Raw genomic sequence first — 25,108 nt, forward strand, 5'->3', positions numbered from 1 at the left:
ATGGATTAAAATGTTGGGTGGGTATTAAAAATTAGGTGGATATTAAAATGGGGGTGATGAATAAAATGTAATTTTGAGTAGTGAATTAGAAATGATATGGGGAATTTTGGTCCAAAAAATGCTAATATATTTTCTTCTTGTGCTATTTTGGGCTTCTAAATTTAAGTAAAAGACCCATTTTGACTAATTATATGCTAACATGGGTTAAAATATTATCTCATATAAAAGTATGTATTTATTAGTACTCAGATAAAAAATAAAGTGGCGTCGCAATATGTTTGTGCGATAATATATTGAAAATCAATAGTAAATAAACGCCATTATTTAATTATGCGAAGATAATTGCGATGCGTGTGCATAAGATGGCAAAAGTGCTGAATGATAAAAAATGCGAATAATAATAATACTGGTAGTAAATAATAATAACAAAATAATAATAATAATAATAATAACAATAATAATAATAACAATAACAATAATAATAATAATAATAATAATAATAATAATGGTAGTAATAACAGTAGTAAAAGATGATGGCAGGATAATGAAATGCCGGTATTAATTATAGTTAATAATTATAGTAAAAAATGCAAATAATTATTTTTTAAAGTTGCAAAAATTATTGGAAGCGAAAAATAGGTATTTCGGAGGAAAGGTGGGACAAAATTGGGTGTCAACACTAGGGTTTAACTTATATACACAAATATTGTAAGTAATTTCTTACACTATCTAGTCATTCAAAAGATATTTGCACGTATCTTTCCACGAAAGTGGGATTTATAATCTTGAAAATAGGGTACATAGGTTACCTGCTACTATAAGTAAATATCTAATGGGTAGAAATAGCGTCCACTAGCCACTTTTCAGTCCTATCTTTGAAAATTAACCACTGTTATGGAGTTTCAAATTCAATAAGTAAAACTCCAGGTCATTATCATAGAATTTCACTTGTGGATTTTGAAACTATATGACAGTGGCTATTCTTCAATCACAAAGATTAAGCTATTTGTAAATTTTCCCATTCGATAGTGTAATGTTATGTTTACAAAATGTTGTCAATATTTATATTATCTGATGGTGTAAATACTATTTATATTGTCACGACTTCATTAGTCTAAAGATAACTGTTCAATTTAGAGCTATAAAAAAGAGGCTAAAATTATATATAGGCTACGAACCTGTATGAAAGTTGCAGGACCTCCACCTATGTCGCAATACTTCTTAATACGTTCAACAATCTGAGAGATGAAATAAAAACTTGTGTTAATTAAGATCGCATAGTAATTCATTAGTGCGATAAATCTTTTGGTCTGCATTTTGTTTTATAGTTGCAAAGTAAAAGAGATTGTTAGTACCTCTATGTCCCAATTTATGTGGCACGTTGCACATTTCGAGATTTAAATTTTGTATTTTTGACCATGAAGTTGGACATAAAAATTTAATTTTTTTAAAAATAAAATTAATATATTTGGAACCTGGAGACTATGTAAAAAGTACTAACACTATAATTGACAAATCAAAATATTTTAAGGCATATGAAAAAATCGCTGTAAAAAAAGCTCATTTGACTCACGATCGAAATTCAAGAGGTGTCGTATAATTAAATTCGGATAGAGGGAGTAATAAATTACAAATTACCTTTGGGGATTTGAAGATGCTATTAGGATCGTTAATGACAAACCAACCAAGTCTCCAACCAGGAATTAACCATCTCTTAGACAAAGAACCTAGAGTTAATATTGGTGCTATTGAACTAAATAATCCCATTGATATGAAAGGATTTTCTCCAAAAGCCAGGTGTCCGTAAACTTCATCTGCTATGATTAGTGTTTTCACTCTCTTTGCTGTTTCTGCTATCTGATCATTAAAATTTAAACAATTCAAATTGATTAGTGATCCCTTAACTCTGAACATAAAATGTAATAAGTGATGAAGTTAGTTACAAAGATAATTACATGTAATCATGTATAATCAGTGCGAAAAATACGATAGGTAATTTACTATAACAGATTGAAATATACTGATAAGGTAAAAATTGTTAACATGTGTATATAGGTTATATCTTCTACTATATATATATATATATATATATATATATATATATATATATGGACACTATATAAAGAATATGGTTTGAAAATGTGAATGAACACAAAATTGAAAGCTTGAAGAAAGCAAATAGCTTTAATGAATATGATAAGCCTTTAAATTTCTGCACTAAACATATAACGAATAAATTTGTCTAGGAAAGCAAGAGTTCTAATGAATATGATAAGCCTTTAAATTTCTGCACTAAACATATAACGAATAAATTTGTCTAGGAAAGCAAGAGTTCTCAATACTAAAATATAGCACTTTTTCAATTTCACCCTCACTACTAATATAGTCAATATTTACTCATTTTAGGAAGAGATGAGACTAACTTAGTTAAATATTTTCTAAATAATTAATGCTATTAAACGATTTTATTAACGTCTGTATCAAAACTTAAATGACAAATAAAAAGGATGGAAGGAAGTAACGAGAATCACCTTTTCCAAATGCTCGTAGGAATAGACATTCCCACAAGGATTTCCAGGATTTATAACGACAATTGCAACAGTATTTTGGTCAGCCAAATCTTCAACTGCCTTCAAATCAACTTGCCAATTTTTATCAGGGACAAGATCATAGTACCTTATTTCAACATTTCTAAAAGCAGCACAAAGTGCATATGTTGGGAAGCCAGGTCTTGGTAGCAAAATATTAGAATTAGGTTTTGCAAGAATAGACACTGCTATTTCTATAGCTTGTGTGCAACCAGCAGTAACATATACATCTTCTGGTGATAAATCATATGGAAGATCTCTGGACAAGTACTTTGCAATTGCCCTGTTCATTTCACCGGTATAATGTATGTCAGTGTATATAACTTAAATCTTTATAAATAAGCAATTTTCATTCATGCATGCACGAACTTAGGAGCTACAATTCAATCGTTTAGTATTACTTACTCCCTATATCTCAATTTATGTGAAACTGTTGGAAGTACGAGGGTCAAAACACTTAATCTTGATCATAAATTCAGGTATAGATTCTTCAAATATTTGAGAATAAAATACATATTTGAAACCTACACCAAAAGTACTACAAGTCAAAATAGCTAATGATTCAAAATATTTTTAAGAAATAAGAAAATTTGTTCAAAGAAAAAATTGTTTGACTCCTCAAATAATAACAGCTTTACATAAATTGGGACGGAGGCATATGTGAATCTAGCATTTTAAGAGGATGAGTTCACCATTTTATAGTGACATAAAAAAAGACGCAAAAATGCATCTAGTAGGCGTTCGATCCCACGACCATAAGGGATTAAAGCCAACACTCAACCAATGTTCCACTCGATCTTATTTGACCATGTGTTCCTTCAGTTAATATTAGATATATTTTACGAATTACATACATAATATACCGAGTTTAGTCGGGTGACTATGGGTTCACGTGACTCAATTTTTCCACATAAATTCGCCCCTGGACGAAGGGAATATTAAATTTTCAAGTTACTTGAAACAAGTAAATCACATTATATTGGATTATATCCATGTATAGGAAAATCATATACTTATATAATGAGCGCTTAACTTTTGTATATGCCAGGATAGTCAGGTTACTTAGAAGACAATTACAAGTAACTGTTCATAACGAATGATATTAGCCAGTAACGTAAAAAATAAAACAGACAACTTGATGTAACATGTTCAATTAGAGAGATAATATAACATTACTTTCTAGCAGTGGGAAGACCACTAGTAGGAGCATAGCCATTGAACTTGTCAAGAAGAAGGCTCTCAACAACAGCTTCCTTAGCAGCATCAGTTGTGTGAAAGCAAGAATGAGCTGTTGGGTCTCCTATTCCTAATGAGATCACTTCCCTCTTACCTTCACCTGTCGGAAAAATATCAGTGGTTGAGTCAGAATTTTCATTAAGTGAATTCACAATATAAAAAAGGAAACACATGTCTAAGCTAAAGGGAATTCAACATATAGTATATATATATTAAAGGAAATCTAACCTATCTACACATGCAATTTTCTGACAAAGGTGGGTCAATTGACTCTCCTTAGTCAAGGGTAGCTTCATGCCTGCTTAAAACACTTCGGTTAAATCAATATTTGCCCCATCTAGGCTCTACTTCCTTCACGAGATTGCTATATATGAGATTGAATGGAAATAGTATTATAAATGGATTTATGACATTTTCAAAAATTTCGAGACTACAGTGAAAAAATTCTATCTAGAAAAGCAGGAAAGTAATTTAATTATTTTTAACTGCAGAATTTGAAGACGAAAAAGAGCTTTTGTTGTTATTGTTGAGGAAACCATAGAATCAACGTATTTGATAAGAGTTTAAGTTATATACATTGGCAGTTCAAATATTTTTTACGTCATTAGCTCATGTCTATTTTAGAAGGTAACATATTCTATTCTAAAGAGGGAAAAGGGTCAAATACCCCTAAACTATTGAAAATGGGTTAATTTTACCCTCCGTTATGTTTTTGGCTCAAACATGCCCTTGCCATTACATTTTTTACTCAAAAATGCCCTCGCCATTATGTTTTTAGATAAAAATTGCCCTCCAACAAGCCATATAGCTCAAGATACCCTTCATACTAACGGTTACTGCAAAACAAGAAAAAAATGAGCCAATTTTGTCCCTTAATTATTCGAAATGGGGCACTTTTTGCCTTCCATTTAAAGTTCGGGACTAGTGCTATTAATTGAAAAGACTTGAGCAAAAACTTAAATTGGAGATTATGTGATTACTTTGACTATTTAAACTATAATTTGTATACAATGTCAATTTTATGTTTTGTATAAGTCTAATTACCAACTTTATATAAGAAAGAGTAGCTAGATTGGCTTCGAAAAATTTGTGGTTTAATCCATCAACTATTGATAAATGTCAATTGTGGTCTTTGTAGTTTTAATTAGTTGAGCATAGTTAAGTGTATACAACATCCTATCTAGTTCTGAATTACCCTCTCTATAGCTGTTGGACCTTATCTTTTGGACCATATTCAAATGGCATCTATAAGGCATAAACAGAGGAAGAACAATTTTTGCATAAGAGAACGAATTTCACTTTCGGGCAGAAAGAAGAGCTATTTTGCATTAATCTCATTGGAGTGTTTTCTATACAAATTAATAACTCTATAGTTTTATTTGGGACTCTAAGTTACCCATGCTTTGTAAGTGAGGTTGGGACATCCCCTCTAACTATAATTTTGGTGATATGCTAAGGTAACGCCATCATACGGCGGAAAAGTTTTTTTTTTTTTTTTTTTTAAAAAAAGCGCTCCTCGCACGCACAAATTCGTGTTATTGTTTATACTTGAACAAAATTTCAACTTTACCTCCATCAATGTTGTCCATCAACAAATTTTGAACTTGACATACATCAATGCTGTCCATCAACAAGCCAAGAATCCCTTTGATAGAAGTATTTGTAAGTGTTTCGACCTCGTTTGTGTAATTTTCACCAAAAGAAATATTTGTTTGGCTTCCCATATTCTCCATATTTAATTTTCACTTGTCCAAAATGAAAAAAGGAATCAAGACGACAAGGCAAATGAAAAAGCCAAAGAACTCAAAAGAGAGAGTGTGTGTGTGGTGCAATATAATGCAGTCTTAGAACTATCCTAAATATATTAACACTTGTTTAAAAAGGATTCGTCTCAATTTTCTACTAAGTAGTAGAACTAATTTTTAAGTGAGTCAATTAAAAGGAACTAATTTGGAGGAGCACATTTATAGGGGTTGGAAAAGGCAAATTAGTTTGACTTAGAATTTAAAACCATATGTTTACCATGGTGAGCGGATCTGCTCCAGTACAATAGCATTCAGTAAGGATAAATGCACTATTTGATTTTTGCCACGTGTCCAAGAAAAAAAAAAAAAGTAGCTCAGATCATTTTACTGAGAGATAAAAAATATAGGACAATTTTACCAAAACAAAGGGAAAGGAAAGCTAGCACAACTAACGGCAATAGTATAATATCTCCTGCTAATTACTCACTCCGTCCCGATTTATGCGTCGGCTTTTGGATTTCGAGAATCCAATGAATTTTTCTTTGACTGCAACCTTTTCAGTTGCCTTCTAAGTATTTTAAATTATCAACTATTGTAACTTATAATGCTTTTTAGTAGTTTTCAAATATGTAAAGTTTATTGTAAAAAATTTAAAGATTTCATGTCCAAATTTATGATCAAAATTAAAAAGTTTGACTCTCGAAATCCGATAGGTAGGGAATAGTAAGTACCTCCAACTTTTAAAAGACAAAAACCTCTATGGTGTCAGAATAGCTTCTTATATGAGAAAAGGGCAAAGGAACAAATTTGCCCCTGAACTCGGTGGAATAGAATAGATTTGCCCTTCATTAATAAGTGGAATCAAATGTGTCCTTGCCGTTACTAATGTAGACTAAATTTATCCTTATTTTCAAATGGCAGATGCTTAGCACCCGATGATGTCACATGTCTCGCAATTAAGATTTTTTTTTTTTTTAAAACGGATGGCAAATTTGAATCTTTCGCATAGTTCAAGGGAAAATTTGACTCTTCTTCCTAATTTTCAGTTTTTAAACTTTTTGTTTGTTCCTTCTTTCTCTCTCCCCGGCACCTCCCCTACCACCAATCCCCTTTTCTAATTTAAGTTTATGAAATTAAAACATTCTTGTTGTAATTAATTTGTAATCTTCGAATTTGACTTTGTAATAAAATTAAAAGCTCATTGAGCCTTTAAATTTCTTTTCAAATTTGTGTCCACTTACAAAATTCAATTATAATTTCAAATAATAATATAAAGTAAAAGAAAAATATACCAACATGTAGCCCTTACCGACCCATCAAAGCCCAAAAAATCTATAACCGATTTTTTTTTTCAAAAAAAATTATAATTACATAGGGGGTAGGGGGAAAGGAAAATGGGGGAGGGGATTACAACGTGGGGATTCGAACCCTCACCAACAAGGTGAAAGTTCAAGTAGCCAACCAACTGAGCTACTAAATAGCTACCTATAACCGAGTTAGGGGCTGACAGGATGCCCTATTTCCAGCATCAACCTGACCCAACTAATCTCCTAATAAGTATATTTAGCGCATCTCCGACCTTGTGCACCATTTTTTACACCAAAATGGTGGAAATTAACTCCAACCCATTACACTATTTTTTACACCAAAAAAGAATATTCCTTTTATAGTCTTCTGTCTCTTATACTACACTAGTATCTGCACCCACGCGTTGCGCGGAGAATTATAAAATTAAAAAATCATAAGAAATATTACTTGAAATGGTAATGAAAAGTAATCAAACTACATTTTATTGGACAATGAAAGTAAACAACTTAAAGGTACTTCTTAAACAAAGATAGTCATAATTTTTAGGACACTACAATATATGCAACAAAAGCACATCCTCTGTTCAATTAGCTTGATTTTATTGTAGAAAATAAAAGCAAATGATGAGCTTCACGAACAAAGCATTCTCTTCGAACTCCATCCTTTCTCTGGAACGGGAATCTAAGCAATTGCAACTGGATTTCACTTCTCATACCAACTTCCATGAAATTGTCTGCTTTCTCTATCTTGTCTCTTTGGTTAGAAACTTCATCGAACAAATGAATTCATGTAATGATCAAGGATCAAATATCAAACTTTGAGTAAATTTGTATGTTTTCTGTCTTCCTCAACCAAAGTCGTTGTTTGTCGATTGCTGTATAACTTCACAGTTCCTGAATTGTCAACTTGATGCAAAAAACTCAACCAAAATATTCCAACAAAGCTGAAATTATAAGCATATCAGATACTAAAAAAATTACATAAAATAGGGGAGGATACGTTGCAAACTTGATGCTAAAGGCCAAAGAGGATAAATGGACTAATCATATATGTACATTTATTTTCAAGAGTAAACTTCTAGCAGCTAGTAGATAAGCAAAAAGATTAATTCAGAGTATTATGTGTATCTAGAATATAAGCTTATAAATAACTTTTAAGTCATGACTTCAACAAAGAGAACATACATCCTGTAACTAACCATGCTTAAACATAAATAGAGAACTGATTAACACCTAAAACGTGATCTATAAATTGAAACAAAATCCTCAAAGAACTTGAATTTTACCACATGAATCAGAATCTAAAAATTAGTATGACATATTAGACAGGAAAAGATGTTGCCCATTTAGATTGACCTGAGGCTTATTATTGGAATCATGTCCAATTATCACAAAAATGCTCATCCATACTTTATTAGAGGAGGATGTAGACTGGACACATGATTTGTTTCCACAAATTTTTTTTACTCCTATCAAACAGGAAAAAAAATATAGAGAAAGGGCTAAGACGTTACCTATTTGGAGCAGTGAACCGTAGCCTTTGAGATCCCAAATCTACTCGTTCCACAAACTTATATGTGGCATTTTAAAGTAGTCCACACAATTAATTACAACTGAAATTCTAATTTAATTTTCAAGAACAATGTGTCAGTAAATACGAGCTACCAAATCAGCCAGTATTGTTGAGTTCCATCTCAATAATTCTTCTTTGAATATTCATATTTTTTTTTATAGTGATATAGCAGGAAATCTTTTGACTGTATAGTATACCTTGTTGCTACATTAACAACGCAAGCACATGAGAAAACTTAAACATACCACACATAGAAGTATAATACATAAAAGAGCTTTTCAGACTGAAATTCTGCTAGTTAACTTGCATAGTAATTGTTCTGTGATGCAATACATTTTAAACAATACTTTGTGTAATCCTGACCTGTCATCCCAGAAAAAGGGGCGAGTGTAATTTAGCATAATAGAATATAGGAATTTGAAATAAAAATCTGAACAGGAACGCAGTAATTCAGCGAATTCCATCTGCACTGTTCCACAGGAATAAAATATCTATAGGTAGTGATAAATAAAAATTATTTTATAATCAACTTAAATACAAACAACATTTCCTTACCTTGTGAAGTATGATAACTATTGCTACCAAAATCTCACCTATGAAAGGTTGAAATGCAAGACATTGATACTTCACCAGCATTTTTTCCAATTTGTTTGTCACCTCTCACCAGCATGAACATCATTGCCATAGCTTCAAAGAAATCAGCATCACTTGGATCCAGAAGTCCAACTACTTAGTGTTATCTTTGCATGACCTTTTTTACTTGCATAGGAAAGTCCCTTGAATAGAATGTATTTCAGCATTAGTACTTGAACAACTAAACAATTAATGCTTTCTAAAGAGAAGGTTTAACAAATTGAAGGGATATCAAGAATTGCAGTGAAAAAGAATGAGAATATTTTGAATTTTTAAAAAATTAAATATAGTTTTCTCAGTAGTCTTATAACATTCAAAAGCAGGATATGCATATCCAAGAACCAAACTGCAAAAAAATTCACAAAGAAAAGTTCAATTCAATTCAAACAAAATCTCGCATACAACAATAACCAACAAAAAGCAATAAGGCCCAAAAAATCCTAAAGGCAAAAACAAAAGGAATCATCAAAGCAATGGTAGAAAGAAGAAGACAAACAACAATTCACATACACTAAAACTGCTGGAGATTGAGTTCTCCCAACATATTTCTTCAAAATGCCTAAATAAAAAACAACACGAACGCTCAACCCATTAACATAAATTTGAAAAATTGAATCTTGAACGAACTGTAAAAAGAAAACCAACTTGCTGAAGTCGAAAGGAGAGAAACCCAGAAGCTAATTACCCAAAAAAAAAACTTGGAACCTTCAAAACACAACCTCTCAACCCATTAGCAAATATCCTGGAAAATACCAAATAAAAGTTGAATCTTGAACAAACTTTAAAAAAGAAAGCTAATTTGCTGAACTCAAAAAGGGAGAAATCCAGAAGAAAGGATCTCAAATCAAATTCTGGGCACAAATGTACGTAATTGAAACCTGAAAGAAGAGGATAGAAACCGCTTGATGTAATTTTTGGGTGTCTTCCATAAATTTAGCAACCGCTGATGGTAGTTCTGTTTTATTTTTGATTGAAACTGCCCTTTTTTTTTTATTTGCTGCAAGTTTTTTTTTTCATAATTTATAATTTTAAATAAGAATTTTTAAAATCTTTAAATCTTGTGTTTATTATTATATTTTCCTATTATATATAGATAGATTATATTATTTTTTTTTATTTAAATTTTATTTTTATTTCATAAAACAAATCCTTTCTTTTTTGTCTTTTTTATATATTCATCCCATGTAATGCATATTCCTTTGTTATATAACCATTTAATATAAAATTATTTTATACCATAAATTTTTAAATAATATAAATTGTAAGCAAATATTATACGTTATACATATTAATGGATAATTCAAATAAAAGTGAAATCATTGATAAAATAGAGTTATTGTGTTATTGAACATTGTGTTATAATTTTAATGTATTATGTTATTGAACATTGTGTTTTAATTTTAATGTATTTTCAGTTTTAATTTTAATGTATTTTCAATTCTAAATTATTATGTTAGTGAACATTGTGTTATTTATTAATAACATATTATATTTTATATTTCCACTTTTCATTTTTGTGATGGTTATATTTTTTTATACAATTATAACTTATAATAAAATTAACTTACATTTTTATATAAAAATAATATATACGAAAATTAATTTATAAAAATTACACTCCAAGATTAAGATGTAAAAATTAATATTATAAAGATATTACATAAAAAATATTTAGATATATTAGGGACCTAAATGAAAAAATTAAAATTTATAATATGTTAAATTAAAAGTTTTATATAATAAAAAAATATATAATAAAAAATAATAATAAAATATTGATGAATAGTAATGGTGTGGATGAATAGTGTTGCACCAAATTTGGTGCAACACTATTCACACAACAAAATGGTGCAAGAAATGGTGCTAGGTTGGAGCTCCAAAAGACCATTTTTTACACCAAAATAGCATTTGGTGTAAAAAATGGTGCAAGGTTCGGAGATGGCCTTACTAACCATACATAAGAACATAATAACCATTTTAGTAGACGTTTATTGGATGAGAAGTCTTCTTAATTAGCTAGTTCTTTATAATTCTATTAATATGCCTTTCTCGATCATTGTGTTTTTAGCCCTTAATCTTGCTCTCGATCAATCGGAAATTACTTGCAGCATTGTCCCATACATTGAATCTAAAGATATTCATAACAAACTTAAGTAAATCTGCATAATAAGATTACACAGCCAAGACGACGCATTATCAGTATAAAAATAGTTAATTGTTCGATACATAAAGATTAAAGTATTACAACAACAACAACATACCCATGAATCCTGAACGTGGGTCAGGGAGGGTAGAGTGTCTGTGACCTTACCCCTACCTTGGTAGGAGGCTATTCCTAAGACTCTCGGCTTAAGAAAAGGCATAGGAAAGATTAGATACGGGCAAACAATTCAAAGCAATTATGAAAATGAAAACAACGAAAGTGAATAAGCCATAATAGACCATTCTGTGCAAACAGATATTCGCAGAAATTAAGGGACAAAAAAACTAAAGATCAATGCAGCTACTCGCAAGAAAGGATAAACGCGACTACCTACTAGTCTTTTACCCTGATCTGAGTCCTCCATACCCTCCTATCTAAGGTCATGTCCTCGGTAAGCTGGAGATGCGCCATGTCCTGTCTAATCACCTCTCCCCAATACTTCTTCGACCTACCTCTACCTCTGCCTCTTCTGAAATCGTCCATAGCTAGCCTCTCACACCTCCGCACTGGGGCATTTGCGTCTCTCCGCATCACATGCCCAAACCATCTCAGCCTCGCTTCCCGCATCTTGTCCTCCATCAAGGCTACTCCTACTTTGTCTCAGATAACTTCATTCCTAATCCTATCGCTCCTAGTGTTCCCACACATCCATTGCAGCATTCTCATTTCCGCCACTTTCATATTCTGAACGTGAGACTTCTTAACTGGCCAACACTCCGCCCCATACAACATAGTCGGTCTAACCACCACTTTGTAGAACTTGCCTTTAAGTTTTGGTGGCACCTTCTTGTCGCACAACACTCCGGAGGCAAACCTCCATTTCATCCACAATGCACCAATACGATGTGTGACGTCATCATCAATCTCCCCATTTCTTTGTATAATAGACCCAAGATACTTGAAACTATCTTTCTTCTATATGACCTGGGTGCCAAGCTTCACTTCCACGTCAGCCTGATGGACTACATCACTGAACTTGCACTCTAAGTACTCTGTCTTGGTCCTACTCAACGTGAACCCTTTAGACTCTAGGGTTTGTCTCCAAACCTCCAGACAGCGTTAACTCCGCTACGAGTCTCGTCAATCAGGACTATGTCATCCGCGAATAACATACACCATGGCACCTCACCTTGAATTTGCCGCGTCAATCCATCTAACACTAAGAAAAATAAAAATAGGCTAAGAGCTGATCCCTGGTGCAACCCCATCATAACTGGGAAGTGCTCCGAGTCTCCTCCCATAGTCCTTACCCTGGTCTTGGCCCCATCATACATGTCCTTGATCGCCCTAATGTACGCCACAGGGACACCTCTAGCCTTCAAGCATCACCATAGAACCTCTCTCGGCACTTTGTCGTATGCCTTTTCTAGGTCGATGAACACCATGTGCAAGTCCCTCTTCCTCTTCTTATACTGCTCCACCAGTCTCCGTACAAGATGAATAGCTTCTATAGTAGAGTGCCCCGGCATAAATCCGAATTGGTTCTCTAAAATAGACACGTCTGTCCGCACCCTTATCTCCACCACCCTTTCCCACACTTTCATAGTGTGGCTTAGCAGCTTGATCTCTCTATAGTTGTTGCAGCTTTGAATGTCGCCCTTGTTCTTGTACAATGGAATCATTATACTGCATCGCCATTCTTCGGGCATCTTAGCTGTCTTAAAGATGACATTAAATAACCGAGTCAACCACTCCAAACCTGCCTTGCTTGCAGTCTTCCAAAATTTCCCAGGAATCTCGTCGGGCCCTATTGCTCTTCCCCTACTCATCCTACAAACAACACCCTTAACTTCCTCAATCTTTATACTCCTACAATATCTAAAATTACGACATCTCTCGGAGTATTCCAAATCTCCCAACACGATGTCTTTGTCCCCTTCGTCGTTCAAGAGTTCATGGAAGTATGACTGCCATCTCTGTCTGATGAGAGTGTCCTCCACCAGTACCCTACCATCCTCGTCCTTGATACACTTCACCCGATCCAAGTTACGTGCCCTCCTCTCCCTCGCCTTGGCTAATCGATACAACTTCTTATCCCTGCCTTTGTCCTCTAGTTCTGCATACAGGCGTTCAAAAGTTGCTATTTTTGCCGCTGTAACCGCTAACTTTGCCTCCTTCCTCGCCCTCTTATACAATTCCCTATTCGTCCGCTTCTCCTCATCATTCTTGCTGTCTACCAACTTCGCATACGCTACCTTTTTTGCTTCCAGCTTCTCTTGAACTTCTCCATTCCACCACCAGTCCCCTCAGTGCCGATAATGGCTACCCTTCGAGACCCCCAACACCTCTCTAGCTGCTTCCCTAATGCAACTGGCCGTCCTATCCCACATGTCGGTCGCCTCCCCACTACTCTCCCAAGCTCTCATAGCCCTCAACTTCTCCCCCATCTCCAGGGCACCTGTCATGGTCAAACTCCCCCATTTGATCCTAGGCCTGCCATCCACGACCTTCTTTCTCTTCCTCATCTTGATCTCCAAGTCCATCACCAAGAGTTTATGCTGGGTCGTTAGGCTCTCACTCGGAATCACCTTGCAGTCTTTACAGAGACCTCTATCGCCCTTCCTAAGGAGTAAAAAGTCTATTTGCGTCTTAGCCACCGAACTACGAAAGGTTACCAAGTGCTCCTCCTTCTTCGAGAAATTTGAATTGGCTACCATCGGCCCAAAGGCTTTTGCGAAATCCAACAGTGCAACTCCTCCTCTGTTCCTGTCCCCGAAACCACAACCTCCATGCACATCGTAATATCCCCCCGAAATTGATCTGATGTGTCCATTGAAATCTCTTCCTATGAATAGCTTCTCAGTGGGCGGTTTACCTCCAACCATTTCGTCCAAATCCTCCCAAAAACGTCTCTTCTCCTCATCTCCCAAGTCCGCTTGAGGCGCGTAAGCACTAATAATGTGCAAAATAAACCCTCTAACGACCAGCTTAATCGTCATTATCCTATCATTGACCCTCTTAACCCTAACCACCTGGTCTCTTAAGTCACTATCTACCAAAATACCTATCCTATTCCTATCCCTCGACCTACCTGAGAACCATAGCTTATACTCGTCCACATCTTTAGCCCTGGATCCTACCCATTTAGTCTCCTGGACACAAGCTATGTTAATCCTCCTTTTCTTAAGAATCTTAACTAGTTCGATGGACTTCCTCGATAAAGTCCCAATATTCCAAGACCCTACTCGCAGACTAGAAACTCCCTTAACCTACCTACCCCCTCCAACCTTCACCCCCATCCGAGAACATGACCCTAGTCTACTATCGCCTACCAAAGCTAGTAAAGCAAATAAAAACTACTTAAATAGGGAAGAATCAATACTAAAACACAAGTTAGCAATAATCTACATAAAAGTCTAAATACTACGACAAGAACGATATAAGTAATGCAAGAATGTAAATTAGCAACAAGGATAAAAAAACAGAGAATTAAGAGATGCAACCGGAGGTACCAATTCCAGTTAGACAGAACACCTCACGCTGTTTCACTGTTCACGTCGAAGTTGTCACGACCAGCCTAGAGGGGGCCATGATGGGTACCCGAAGCTGACTACCGAGCACCACTCGTACTAATCATGATACTCACCTTAAATGCATTTACAATTCTCAGCACAACTAGCCATAATGAAACCTTTATCACTTCCAAAACATATCTACAATCATATGCATACGGCCCTCGGGCTATCAAAATAAGATACAAATATACAATGTGATCATCATGGGACATCTACTACCCACACGTACGTATCTACGAGCCTCTACTAGAGTACTAGACATAAAGACGGGACAGGACCCCGTCGTGCCCAAACATATACACAAAAGAATATGATCATGAGTAACACCTCCGGAATAGTGGAGTGCTCCTGTGAATCCGCTAATAAGCTCCTACGAATCTGCACAGTCTCCCTGTTTGCCTGTGGCCATGAACACAACCTCCAAAAAGAAAGGACGTCAGTACGAACATTGTACTGAGTATGTAAGGCATGAATAATACTAACATAATAGAGAAATAATGGAGCATGAGGTGAAGATACAACCTGCTTACCCTTTTAAAAAACACATGTTATGCATATCACATATAGCATCATTGTTAACCCGCGTTCGGGTAACCATCGCACTCCGCCCACTAGTGGTGTCATGTCCGGCCTTCTAGGCACGGTGTAATCGTATGCAGTCCGCCTTCACGGTGACATGTCCGGCCATTTAGGCACAGTGTAATCTTATCCTCATATACTTATCATAAAGCATGCATTAGAACTCAAAGATAATCTATAACTATGTCGAGGTGACGTAAGGTCGAGAACCCCCAATTCCATTATGGAGTCATCATAATCATCATACCTCACCTTGAAGGAACTAGCATCATAAGGCGGGTCTAGCAATAATGAATAACATCAAAGAATTGTACAAGGATCATTAGCTTCATGGAAATATCATATCATAAGCTTTAGGATCTCTAGCTCAGACTCATCATCATCATTATCATACTTTCGACATATCTTTTATCTTTGTCTCATAAGAAGCTCTTTATAAACATTGACTCATATTTTTTGGAATGTAAGAAGGTCATGGAATAATAAAGGAAGTCATGCCATAGGAATCATGCCTTAGAAAAGAAGGGACTAGCCTTACATACCTTTATATTTTGCTAACTTTATCACTTGAACGCTTCCCTCCAATATTCACGTTTCTACATTCAAGAGAGTTCGTACTAAAATTAGATAATCGAAAACATACTTAAGCTTAAGCTAAAGCTGACGAAAATTGGGTAACATCTCCTTTATTCGATGACTTTCCCCTACATAATAAACAACTCCCAACATCAATAACAACACCCACAATATCTTAATCAACAACTTCATCAAGCTAGACATTATTAAATGCTCAATATTCCCTATCAAACTCCTTTATAACCCTAACTATAGCACTATACCGTATCCGTCCTCATCCAATGCCTCTACAACATCTTTAATACTATTTATAGCAAGATTATACTCATTACATATCAAGAACTATGATTCAAGAATATCATTATTTTCATATTTGCACTCCATATTCTCCTCCCTTCCATAATCCAAGTCTTTTAACCTCTCTATACTTTTAATAACGTGAAATAAACATACAACTCACCTTAATCACTTAGGAATAAGCCTTGAGTCAATTCTACTCCATTAGAATGAAATCCCCCACTTGTATACCAAAGAAATTCTTACTCTTCACAAACCCTAATAGGCTTCTTAGTATATGAATCTCTTAATCTTGCTTTTGATCTTGATTTCTTGGTATAGATTTATTGTAGAAAATAGAGGGAGGGTTTTAGAGGGTTCTAGAGAGATATAGGATCTGTTTTTGGGAAAATAATGAAATAAAAACGTGGCATCTTATATTTATAACCAAGGCTCGAAAGATCCAGATCCGCGGGTCGACGAGCAGGGCCGACGATCGTTGACGCGTCGACGGTCAGTCGACATGCCCCGTCGAACTGCCGCCTGAAATGTCTGATTGCAGAACCTCGTCGACGGTGCCAGACGACGGCTCATCGACGTGTCGACGGTCGTCACTGGGCCGTCGACCCTGACTGGTTTCATCAGTTTTTCTGAACTGCTCCGTTTTGCTCCGATTCGATTCGTTTCACTTCTAATTCCCTCGTAATGTCAAGAATGCATACTTATACTCCTGTACACATACAAAGTAAAATATCTCATGTCCAAAGCTCTGGTGCGGATTACCGAACCGAAGGTACACACCACCAATAAGCCAAAATCTCCTTGCAATAAAACGAGAGGTGTAACAGAAGTCATTGTTCACACCGGAATCACTGTTCACGCCATAAACTCAAATCTGCCGGAACTGCTCACGCCATTTTCACTGTTCACCTCGGAATCACTGTTCACGCGTAAACTCGAATCTTGGGAGATGGATTCGCGGGCCCCAAGAGGCGAAAAAAGGAGCGGGAAACACAAGAAAGAAGAAAGAAGAAAGGAGAAAGGAGAGAAAATAGGAGAAGAAGATTGGGGGAGGGGGGGGGATATAGGGCTGTCACAAACCCTAGGAGAGAGAGAATTTACCTGGAGCGGCCTCCGGGAGGCTGCTGGCTGGAGTTGGGGATGGGGGTGGGCGGGGCGGGGTGGGCGGAGGTAGGGGATGGAAAGAAGACCGTTGGGTTTTCTTAGAGAGAGAGAGAGAGAGAGAGAGAGAGAGAGACCAAATATTAATAAAGATTAGAGTATTAGTTTAAATATAATAAAATTTATAAATCTTTTTCCACCTGCAACTTGGCTGTTAGTCTATGGTCTCGTTGCGCGAGGATTATACTGCGGAGATTATTTATCCATTGAATGATTATAATATAAGATAGTTATGTGATTAATAATTATTGTGAGGTGAATATTAATACTATCTAGTCTAATTTAAGGACATCTTATTCATATCCACATATTGTTATGAGTAAATATCATATGCGATAAACATCAGGTACAAGTAAATTTTTACTTATTATTATGCACAATGACGGAGGCAAGATTTTCACCACAGGGATCCATCATCTATTATATATACACATTCAAAAACTTGAACAAGCTATAAATCAAGAAAAAGACATAACGAGAGTGTGCATTTCCAAAAGAAACAAATGATAGATACATCAAGTAGAGAAGCAAAACTCCCAGAAATCTGAAATTGACCAACTATATTAGGTATAAAAGTTCACCTAAAAAAAGGAGAAAAAAGAAAGAGTAGAAAAGGTTCATTTTTTAAATTCCAAAAATACCCATCAAACATTTAAGCTACTCAGCACATACGTAGTGGCTTAATCGTCATTAACCTTTAGGGGCCATTTTTGCCATTTTCTCTTTAGATTGATGGCTAGATTATTTGTCTATTTTACCTAGTTGATAGACTTCCTCAGTTTTGATCGATGGAGTCTGTTGTTTTTTGTGTTTCGAGACATTTCTGATATTATCAAGTCCATCGATTGTTTTTCGGTTTTGTCCTATAACCAACGGACATTCATCAGTTTTGTTCCGAGGTATTTAACTTTTTTAGTAGTGTATAGCTCTAAATATGAGTTCTCGCTAATTTTTTTTTTTCTTTTGTATAGTTCCTGACGATCTAATAAACTAAGTTCGGAAAATATTTTGCCGGAGACTAGAAGTGTTAACTTTTGGCAAACTTAAAGGACTAAAATTGCAAAGGCATATTTAAGGAACTATTTTGAACCTATCCTCAAACATAAAGGACCATTTTTACTAACTTATGATAAAGTTAAAGGACCAAAACTGTTAAGTGCATACATAAGAGGACTATTTTGAGTGTACCCTTAAACGTAAGGGACCATTGATGTTGTTTCTCGACTTCATAAACATAAAGCACTAGGGATTCAAGAATTGAAAATTCTGTTTCCTTCTCCAATCCAATTTAACCTACAAAATACAAAAATCATAGCACAATTAAGCTCCCAACCCAAAACCCACCGTAAAGATTACATCTTTTCTGTATATATAACAACCCCATCTAATTATCTAAAGTTTTCTCCTTTTTAGCTTTTGGGGAAATATTGATTCTTGTTTGGAACAAAAATTCAAGAATTACATTATATATTCATCCGAACTCCCTTCGATAAAAAATTATACTTTATAACGAGATTAAAATTATTTTATATATAATTATATATCATGGATTTGAATTTCCTTTACGTTTTCATATTTTAGACTCTCTAAGTGAAAAACTTAACTCCGCCGGTGAGCAAAGAAGCAAAATACAGGAAATCTGAAATAGACCAACAATAATGGGGAAAAATTTCACCCAAAAAAAAAAAAAAAAGAATCAGAGAAAAAATAAGAAAAAACGTTCCTCATCTAAATTCCAAAAATACCCATCTAGCATTTGAGCAACTCAGCATGAAAGCAGTGGCATAATCGTCATTAATCTTTAAGGGATAAAATTGGTATATTTTGATAGATTGTACACATAAAGTGCTAGGGATTCAAGAACTGGGATTTCTATTTCCTTCTCCATTCCAATTTAACCTACAAAATCATAGCACAATTAAGCCCCCCACCATAAAGATTACACCTTTTCTACATATATAACAACCCCACCTTTTTATTTTTGAGGAAAAAATTGATTCTTGATAATGGAAGAGTCAGAAAAGAGAAAGGAAAGACTAAAAGCTATGAGAATGGAAGCTTCACAAAGTGGAAATTACAATGAAACTGCTAATAGTTCTATGGGTTCATCATCTTTTGGTCTTACAAATCCTTTAATTGATTCTCCTGTAGGGAAAACTGAAAGTTATGTTATGCAAAGACCAAGATTTGACTATTATACTGACCCCATGGCTGCTTTTTCTGCTAATAAAAGGAGTAACAACAATGTTAGCCCTCAGGTTAATCAACAGTGTTACACACCCCCTCCAAGTAATTTCTTGTTTTTTGATAAAAGTTCTCTTTTTTTTTACTTGTGCAAATTAGTATATGTTGATGGATGTTGTTAGGGGTAGTTTTGTGAAGTATTTTTTGTGAATACATCTGATCTTGTGTGACTATACTTGCCTTAGAAGACTAGATATTGCCTAATCTGATTTGTTTTGAAGCATAGTTGATTGATACAAGTTTTTTTTTTTTTTTTTTTTTAATAACCGTGGTGTCCGGATCTAGTGGTCAAGACTTTGGACTCTGTATCCAGTTACTCAAGTTCAAATCCCGGTGAAACCTTCAAATTATGTTTTACTCCATATTTTGAAAAGCTGAAGGGAAGCCTTGGAGCAACGGTAAAGTTGTATCCATGTGACCTATATGTCACGGTTTTGAGCCGTGGAAGCAGCCACTAATGCTTGCATTTGGGTAAGCTGTCTACGTCACGAGCCCCTGCACTGCGGCCCTTTCCAGGACCCTACTAATGCGGGATGCTTTGTGCATCGGACAACCCTTTTAACGGTGGTGTCCGGCCCAGTTTGGGCATGTTACGTCAATTTGAGCTTGCTTAATCTGTTCAATGAGACCTCATAATGCAATCACATTCTCTGGTCCAATTGTTGTTTTTGTTTCTGTATTTTTGATTTATCCACTAGGTTAGAAAAAGCGATTAGGTTGTAAATAGAAAGGATTTCTAACCATCTTACCTCGGCTAATTCTGTACCTGCTACCTCCCACCAGCACAGTTACCGGATAACTCTGTACACCAAGGCTTGGACATATAGGAAGAAATCACCTAGTGTTTTTGTCTCTGCTGATATTTGAACCTAGACCTCAGGGTTTCAACCCACTTGGATGCAGTTGATTGATACTAGTTTTGAGATTGAGATAGTGTCCGATCATTACTGAGGTCAGTGTTTTTAAGAGCAAACAGTGCAAATAAGTACAATGTCCACGGGGCTTGAAGTGAAAAGTGAGAAGTGAAGTTCATACAGACGCATATGGATTAAGTACTTATGATGATAAAAAATGCAAGTAGAATTTCTAGTTAGCATCCAATATACAACGATGTAAACCCAACTCCTCATAGTAACCATGATTAACAATACATACCAGAGCATCAAAAGATATCTTAAATCACAAATCAATTTTCTTCAGTTTTAGTTAATCAACCAACAAAAGAATTAATTTGGAAGCATCAATTTCATCTTTGATTAATTTAGTGATTGTACTAAGAGATAGAAGAGAGAAGCAGAACTACAAAAGAGAAAACCAGAACTAGAAATAGTAGAATAAGAGGAGTTGCAAAGCTAGAACTTCAAAAGAAGGAAGACAAGACCTGCATCCAAGGGTGTGGCTTAATGGTCAATGAAGTGGACTGAGAACCATGAGGTCTCAGGTTTAAAATCCCAGAGGAAGAAAAGACATTAAGTGGTTTCTTTCCATTTGTCCACGCCTTGGTGGACAGAGTTGCTCGGTATCTGTGCTGGTGGGAAGTAGTTGGTACCTCGTGGAATTAATCGAGGTGTGCATAAGCTGTCCCAGACACCAGGGAAGAAGGAAGAGAAGACCCACTAACTCTTACGTGGGTTATGTGGAGGGAGAGAAATATGGTAGCTTTTGGAAGGGTCGAGAATTATTTTGTACATTTGTGGAGTAGTCTCACGTCTCTAATTTCTTTTTGTTGCATTGATGAGGTTCTTGTTTGTATAGATGAGTGGGTGATCTTTGTACCATATTTTTGTCTAGGCTACTCTACTTTTTGGTATACCTATATAAGGAGATTCGCCCAGCCTTTATAAAATTCTTACCTTATATAAAAAGTAAGAGGACTTACATTCTCGAAGAAAAAGGACAGTAAATCTGTTTGAAAATGGGAAAAAGAAGTAAATCAACAGCAGTAAAACTTAATAGTTTTAGAACATGCGTTACAACATTGTGATAAAGAAGAAGATAAGGACAACCAAAAGAACGATGATCACTAGTGGAGATGAGTTAAAATAGCAAAAAGTCATTTTCCCCCTCCTCTTTTATATTTTATCTTTTAAATTGAGAGTCAAATAATAGAATGCTTCTCATTGGGATCACTCTGCATTCCATTGTTTGAACCACCACATTTATCTGAGCACATGACTTCATCCATGATTAACATTGATTCTTCTCTCCAAGCCTGGCCTTGTCTAAGCTTATCCGAAGCTATCTCATTTGAGATGTTTGAGTCAGCTAGAATAGGTCTTTTAGTTGATTTTTCAGTTTCTTTTGTCTGTTGGGGCTGAAAGGAGGCAATGTTCTTAAGAGGCTTAAAGTCTCAGTTGGGGAGAAAGTGCTTTACAATATGCCAACAAGAATATTTTACTCAAGAGAAATTAGCTCAGTAGCATACATGCTTTATTCCATATTAGGAAATAGTTTAGTTGTTTTCATATTTTTGGTTAAGACAAATTCCAACACTGAGCTTACAACTTATTGCCATTAGGCCAAGCTTTTGGCTAAACCTCTGGCAGTTGTTGATCTTGTTTATATGGGATATCTACTTATACTTTGGTTTTAGTATCATGTAAGATTGAGAAGGAAAAAGTTTAAAAGTTTCATGAGATCAGTTTAAAAAGGCAACAAACTTCAGCCTATAGAAAAAGTTACCCATCTGTGACTTAGCAAAAGACAAAAGGTTCTCATCTATATAGTATGTTATGTGAAATATTGATATCATGGTAGCAATAGTTTTTCTGATTAGTTTGGCCGTGGCTAATACCATCACTATGAATTGTCTCTTTGTGCAATTATCCTAATATATTTTTTGTATAAACGGACCCCTTTTTACATGATTTTTTCAGGACCAAGGCACCCTCAGTACCCCCAGTCTCCAATTTATGCTGCTCGAGGCAACTATCCCGTAGATCAGAGACCGCAGTCACAAGGAGTCCATAATACTTTTAATCCTCGTGGAAACCCTGGGCAAAATAGTCCTGTTGGCACACCACAAATTCGCTCCCCTAATGCATGGGATAGCTCTTTTGGCACATCTAACAACTACTTTCCACCTAATTCTTCACCAGGTGGCAACTTTGCCAGTCCTGGCTTTCATCAAGGTGGAAGACCTAGTTTTAATTATGGACAAGGTAGCGCGCAACCTGCCTCAGGATATAGAGGCAGCCCTTACCAAGGTTCAGGATATAGAGGCAGCCCTAACCAACGTTCAGCGCACAGAAGCAGCCCTTACCAAGGTTCGGGGCAAGGCAGGAGCCAATGGAGGGGTAATAACTCTAGTCCTGGTTCGTTTCGAAGTGGTGGGAGGGGAAGAGGTTCCCATGGATGCACATCATCCGCAGAGTCTAGACCAGATTTGTATTATTCAAAGTCAATGGTAGAAGATCCATGGGAAGAGTTGAAGCCAGTTATCTGGAAGCCATTAAAACCTGACTGGCTTCCACCATCCATTAGCGCAAAAAAGGCCAAATTGCCAGATGATCCAGTAAAATCCATTCCTCAGCAAAGCCTTGCTGAGTATTTGTCTGCCTCATTTAATGAAGCAGCTAGCAGTGAGGCTGGGAATGCTGGATCTGGCAGTTGAGTTTTTTGACTTTTATTGTGAGCTAAACGTCGAAAGCTGATTAGTTCCTGTCCGTGTGTCACCTGAATTGTGCTGTTATAGCATTCCATTACCCTGTAAATCTTGGGAAAAAAGGGATTTTCTATGTATCGTGTGAGTTCGAAGTTAATAGGTTTTTATGCTCCGAGCTTCAATTTAGTAATTGTTACTTGTCAACTCGTTCAGCTCTTCTCTCTTCGTATATCTAACTTTCATGCTCTCTTTTTGTAATTTTATGATCTTTTACATGGTGGATATCCTAATCTTAGGATCTGGCTAGGAAATTATGAGAAACAGAGTGTTCTTGCAATAAATTGTTATAGATGAATGCTGTAGTGCAGAATCTAGTAGTTCCTATTATCTTTTAAAAGCATCTAGTAATGTTGTGGATGAGTGCTCCACCAATGTTTATGGTGACAACATTTAACAATTGACAAATTTTCAGTCTGTTTCCCTTGTTGTATATTGGAACAACAACTGAGTGGTTGTTTTTACGAGCTCTCATTTGCCTTCTTTATACTCTTCTCCTGTGGCATATAAAGGAGACGAGGAGCTGCCTTTTGTATCGTCAAAGATTTGAGCTAAGGGGTCGTTTACCAAACAACTCATACTTGTCATTCAGTGAAGTGACCCCTTCCATTTCTTAGGTTAGAGTAGTCCACCCTTAATACTAATGTGGGAATGAATATCCTTTTCTTTTGTACAACTCTATGTGAAATATAATGTAAGAATGTCTTCAATCTTTGTTTGATATGTTAAAAAGATTTTAATTTTTTATTAAAACCAGTTATCTTGAAGCTATTAAATCCTATCAATTCTCTGCTACAATTGGTTCGATCCACCCTTAGGTGAAAAACCGTAATGCGCCCTGAGAAATTCCTACCCCTCGAACAGTTTAGATTCCCCTGACTCTGAAATCTTAGCTTCCAAAAAAAAAAAAAAGGAAAGGCTGAATTGTCAGATGCTCCAGTAAAATCCACTCCTCAGCAAAGCCTTGCTGAATATTTAATGAAGCAGCTGAGAAAGTAGGCTGCGAATGGTGAATTTGGTACATGATGGTTGGTGATATCTCAGTATCTTAAATTGTTATGCCTGCACTAACTGTACTTTACTATTAACAGTTGAGTTGTTTCTTGTTGTTAGTTATAATCGCCAGTTAATAAATCCCATTCATGTATCACTTGAATTCTGCAGTTGTCGTGGGCCATTACCCCACATATTCTTGAAAGAACCCCCCTCTCCCCCCACTTGGTTCGGGGTAGATTGACTATATTACATCCTTTTGGATTGCGATCTTTCCCTGGATTCTTGTAAACGCGGGATACTTTGTGTGCTGGACTATTTTTCTTTTTTGGTGGTGGCATGCAGCGTTAAAGAGGGTTGGTAATTTAGCACTTTAAACTTGTCTACTCATGCCCAAGTCAACTCTCCTGGTATTTGTAACTTTTCAAATTCTTTAAGCTAATATGTTTTAAGGATCAGGCAAGAAAATTGTGAGAAATATTGGGATTCCACTTAGGTCACATGATAAATTGGCAAAGGTTGAGAAACTTGCGACTTAGGTCATTGGTCGAGCCATGTGGCATGTGACCTAATTAAGCCTGGTATTTAATCGGAGAAGGGTAGAGGAATGAGCTCTTTAACCTTGGGTTTCAAGGACTGCAGTTGGACCAAAGGATTGGCCCTGGACGTCATCAATAATTCTTATTTGGTTATAATATATGCCAATACTAACCTTTGTGGCCTTGAATAAAAGTTAGCCCAGTGAATGAAGTATCCCGTGTTTACACAGAGTTCGTGAAATTAAAGGGTCGCGTCCC

The 25,108-nt window shown here is 35.7% G+C and overlaps 2 protein-coding genes and 1 long non-coding RNA gene across 3 annotated transcripts in view; 2 read left to right on the forward strand and 1 right to left on the reverse strand.

Moving 5' to 3' along the window:
• The window catches only part of LOC132040753 (probable aminotransferase TAT2), a 7,690-nt gene extending 2,050 nt beyond the window's left edge, over nt 1-5,640 (reverse strand). Inside the window, exons 1-5 of the mRNA XM_059431429.1 lie at nt 5,434-5,640; nt 3,765-3,924; nt 2,532-2,871; nt 1,639-1,857; nt 1,179-1,238 (exon numbers count right to left, since the gene is read on the reverse strand). Coding sequence (XP_059287412.1) covers nt 1,179-1,238; nt 1,639-1,857; nt 2,532-2,871; nt 3,765-3,924; nt 5,434-5,557 — 903 coding nt within the window. The 5' untranslated portion in view covers nt 5,558-5,640. The remainder of the gene's footprint in view (nt 1-1,178; nt 1,239-1,638; nt 1,858-2,531; nt 2,872-3,764; nt 3,925-5,433) is intronic.
• Nucleotides 5,641-8,717: 3,077 nt separating this feature from the next.
• Nucleotides 8,718-9,763, forward strand: LOC132040840 (uncharacterized). Its single transcript, XR_009410794.1, has 2 exons — nt 8,718-8,836; nt 9,570-9,763. It is a non-coding gene; the product is annotated as an uncharacterized LOC132040840 (long non-coding RNA).
• Nucleotides 9,764-19,258: 9,495 nt separating this feature from the next.
• Nucleotides 19,259-23,616, forward strand: LOC132039642 (protein SICKLE-like). The gene is made up of 2 exons (XM_059430144.1): nt 19,259-19,702; nt 22,534-23,616. Exons 1-2 carry the CDS (start codon nt 19,420-19,422, stop codon nt 23,268-23,270), a joined length of 1,020 nt encoding a protein of 339 aa, XP_059286127.1. The 5' UTR covers nt 19,259-19,419; the 3' UTR covers nt 23,271-23,616.
• Nucleotides 23,617-25,108: the final 1,492 nt, after the last annotated feature.

The sequence above is a fragment of the Lycium ferocissimum genome, chromosome 12, assembly GCF_029784015.1.
Source record: "Lycium ferocissimum isolate CSIRO_LF1 chromosome 12, AGI_CSIRO_Lferr_CH_V1, whole genome shotgun sequence".
In the NCBI taxonomy this organism is placed as follows: domain Eukaryota; kingdom Viridiplantae; phylum Streptophyta; class Magnoliopsida; order Solanales; family Solanaceae; genus Lycium; species Lycium ferocissimum.

Coding starts and splice junctions, on each gene's coding strand:
- LOC132039642 (XM_059430144.1), top strand. CDS start 19,420: ATGGAAGAGTCAGAAAAGAGAAAGGAAAGACTAAAAGCTATGAGAATG. Junction 19,703..22,533: donor GTGTTACACACCCCCTCCAA/GTAATTTCTTGT, acceptor TGATTTTTTCAG/GACCAAGGCACCCTCAGTAC.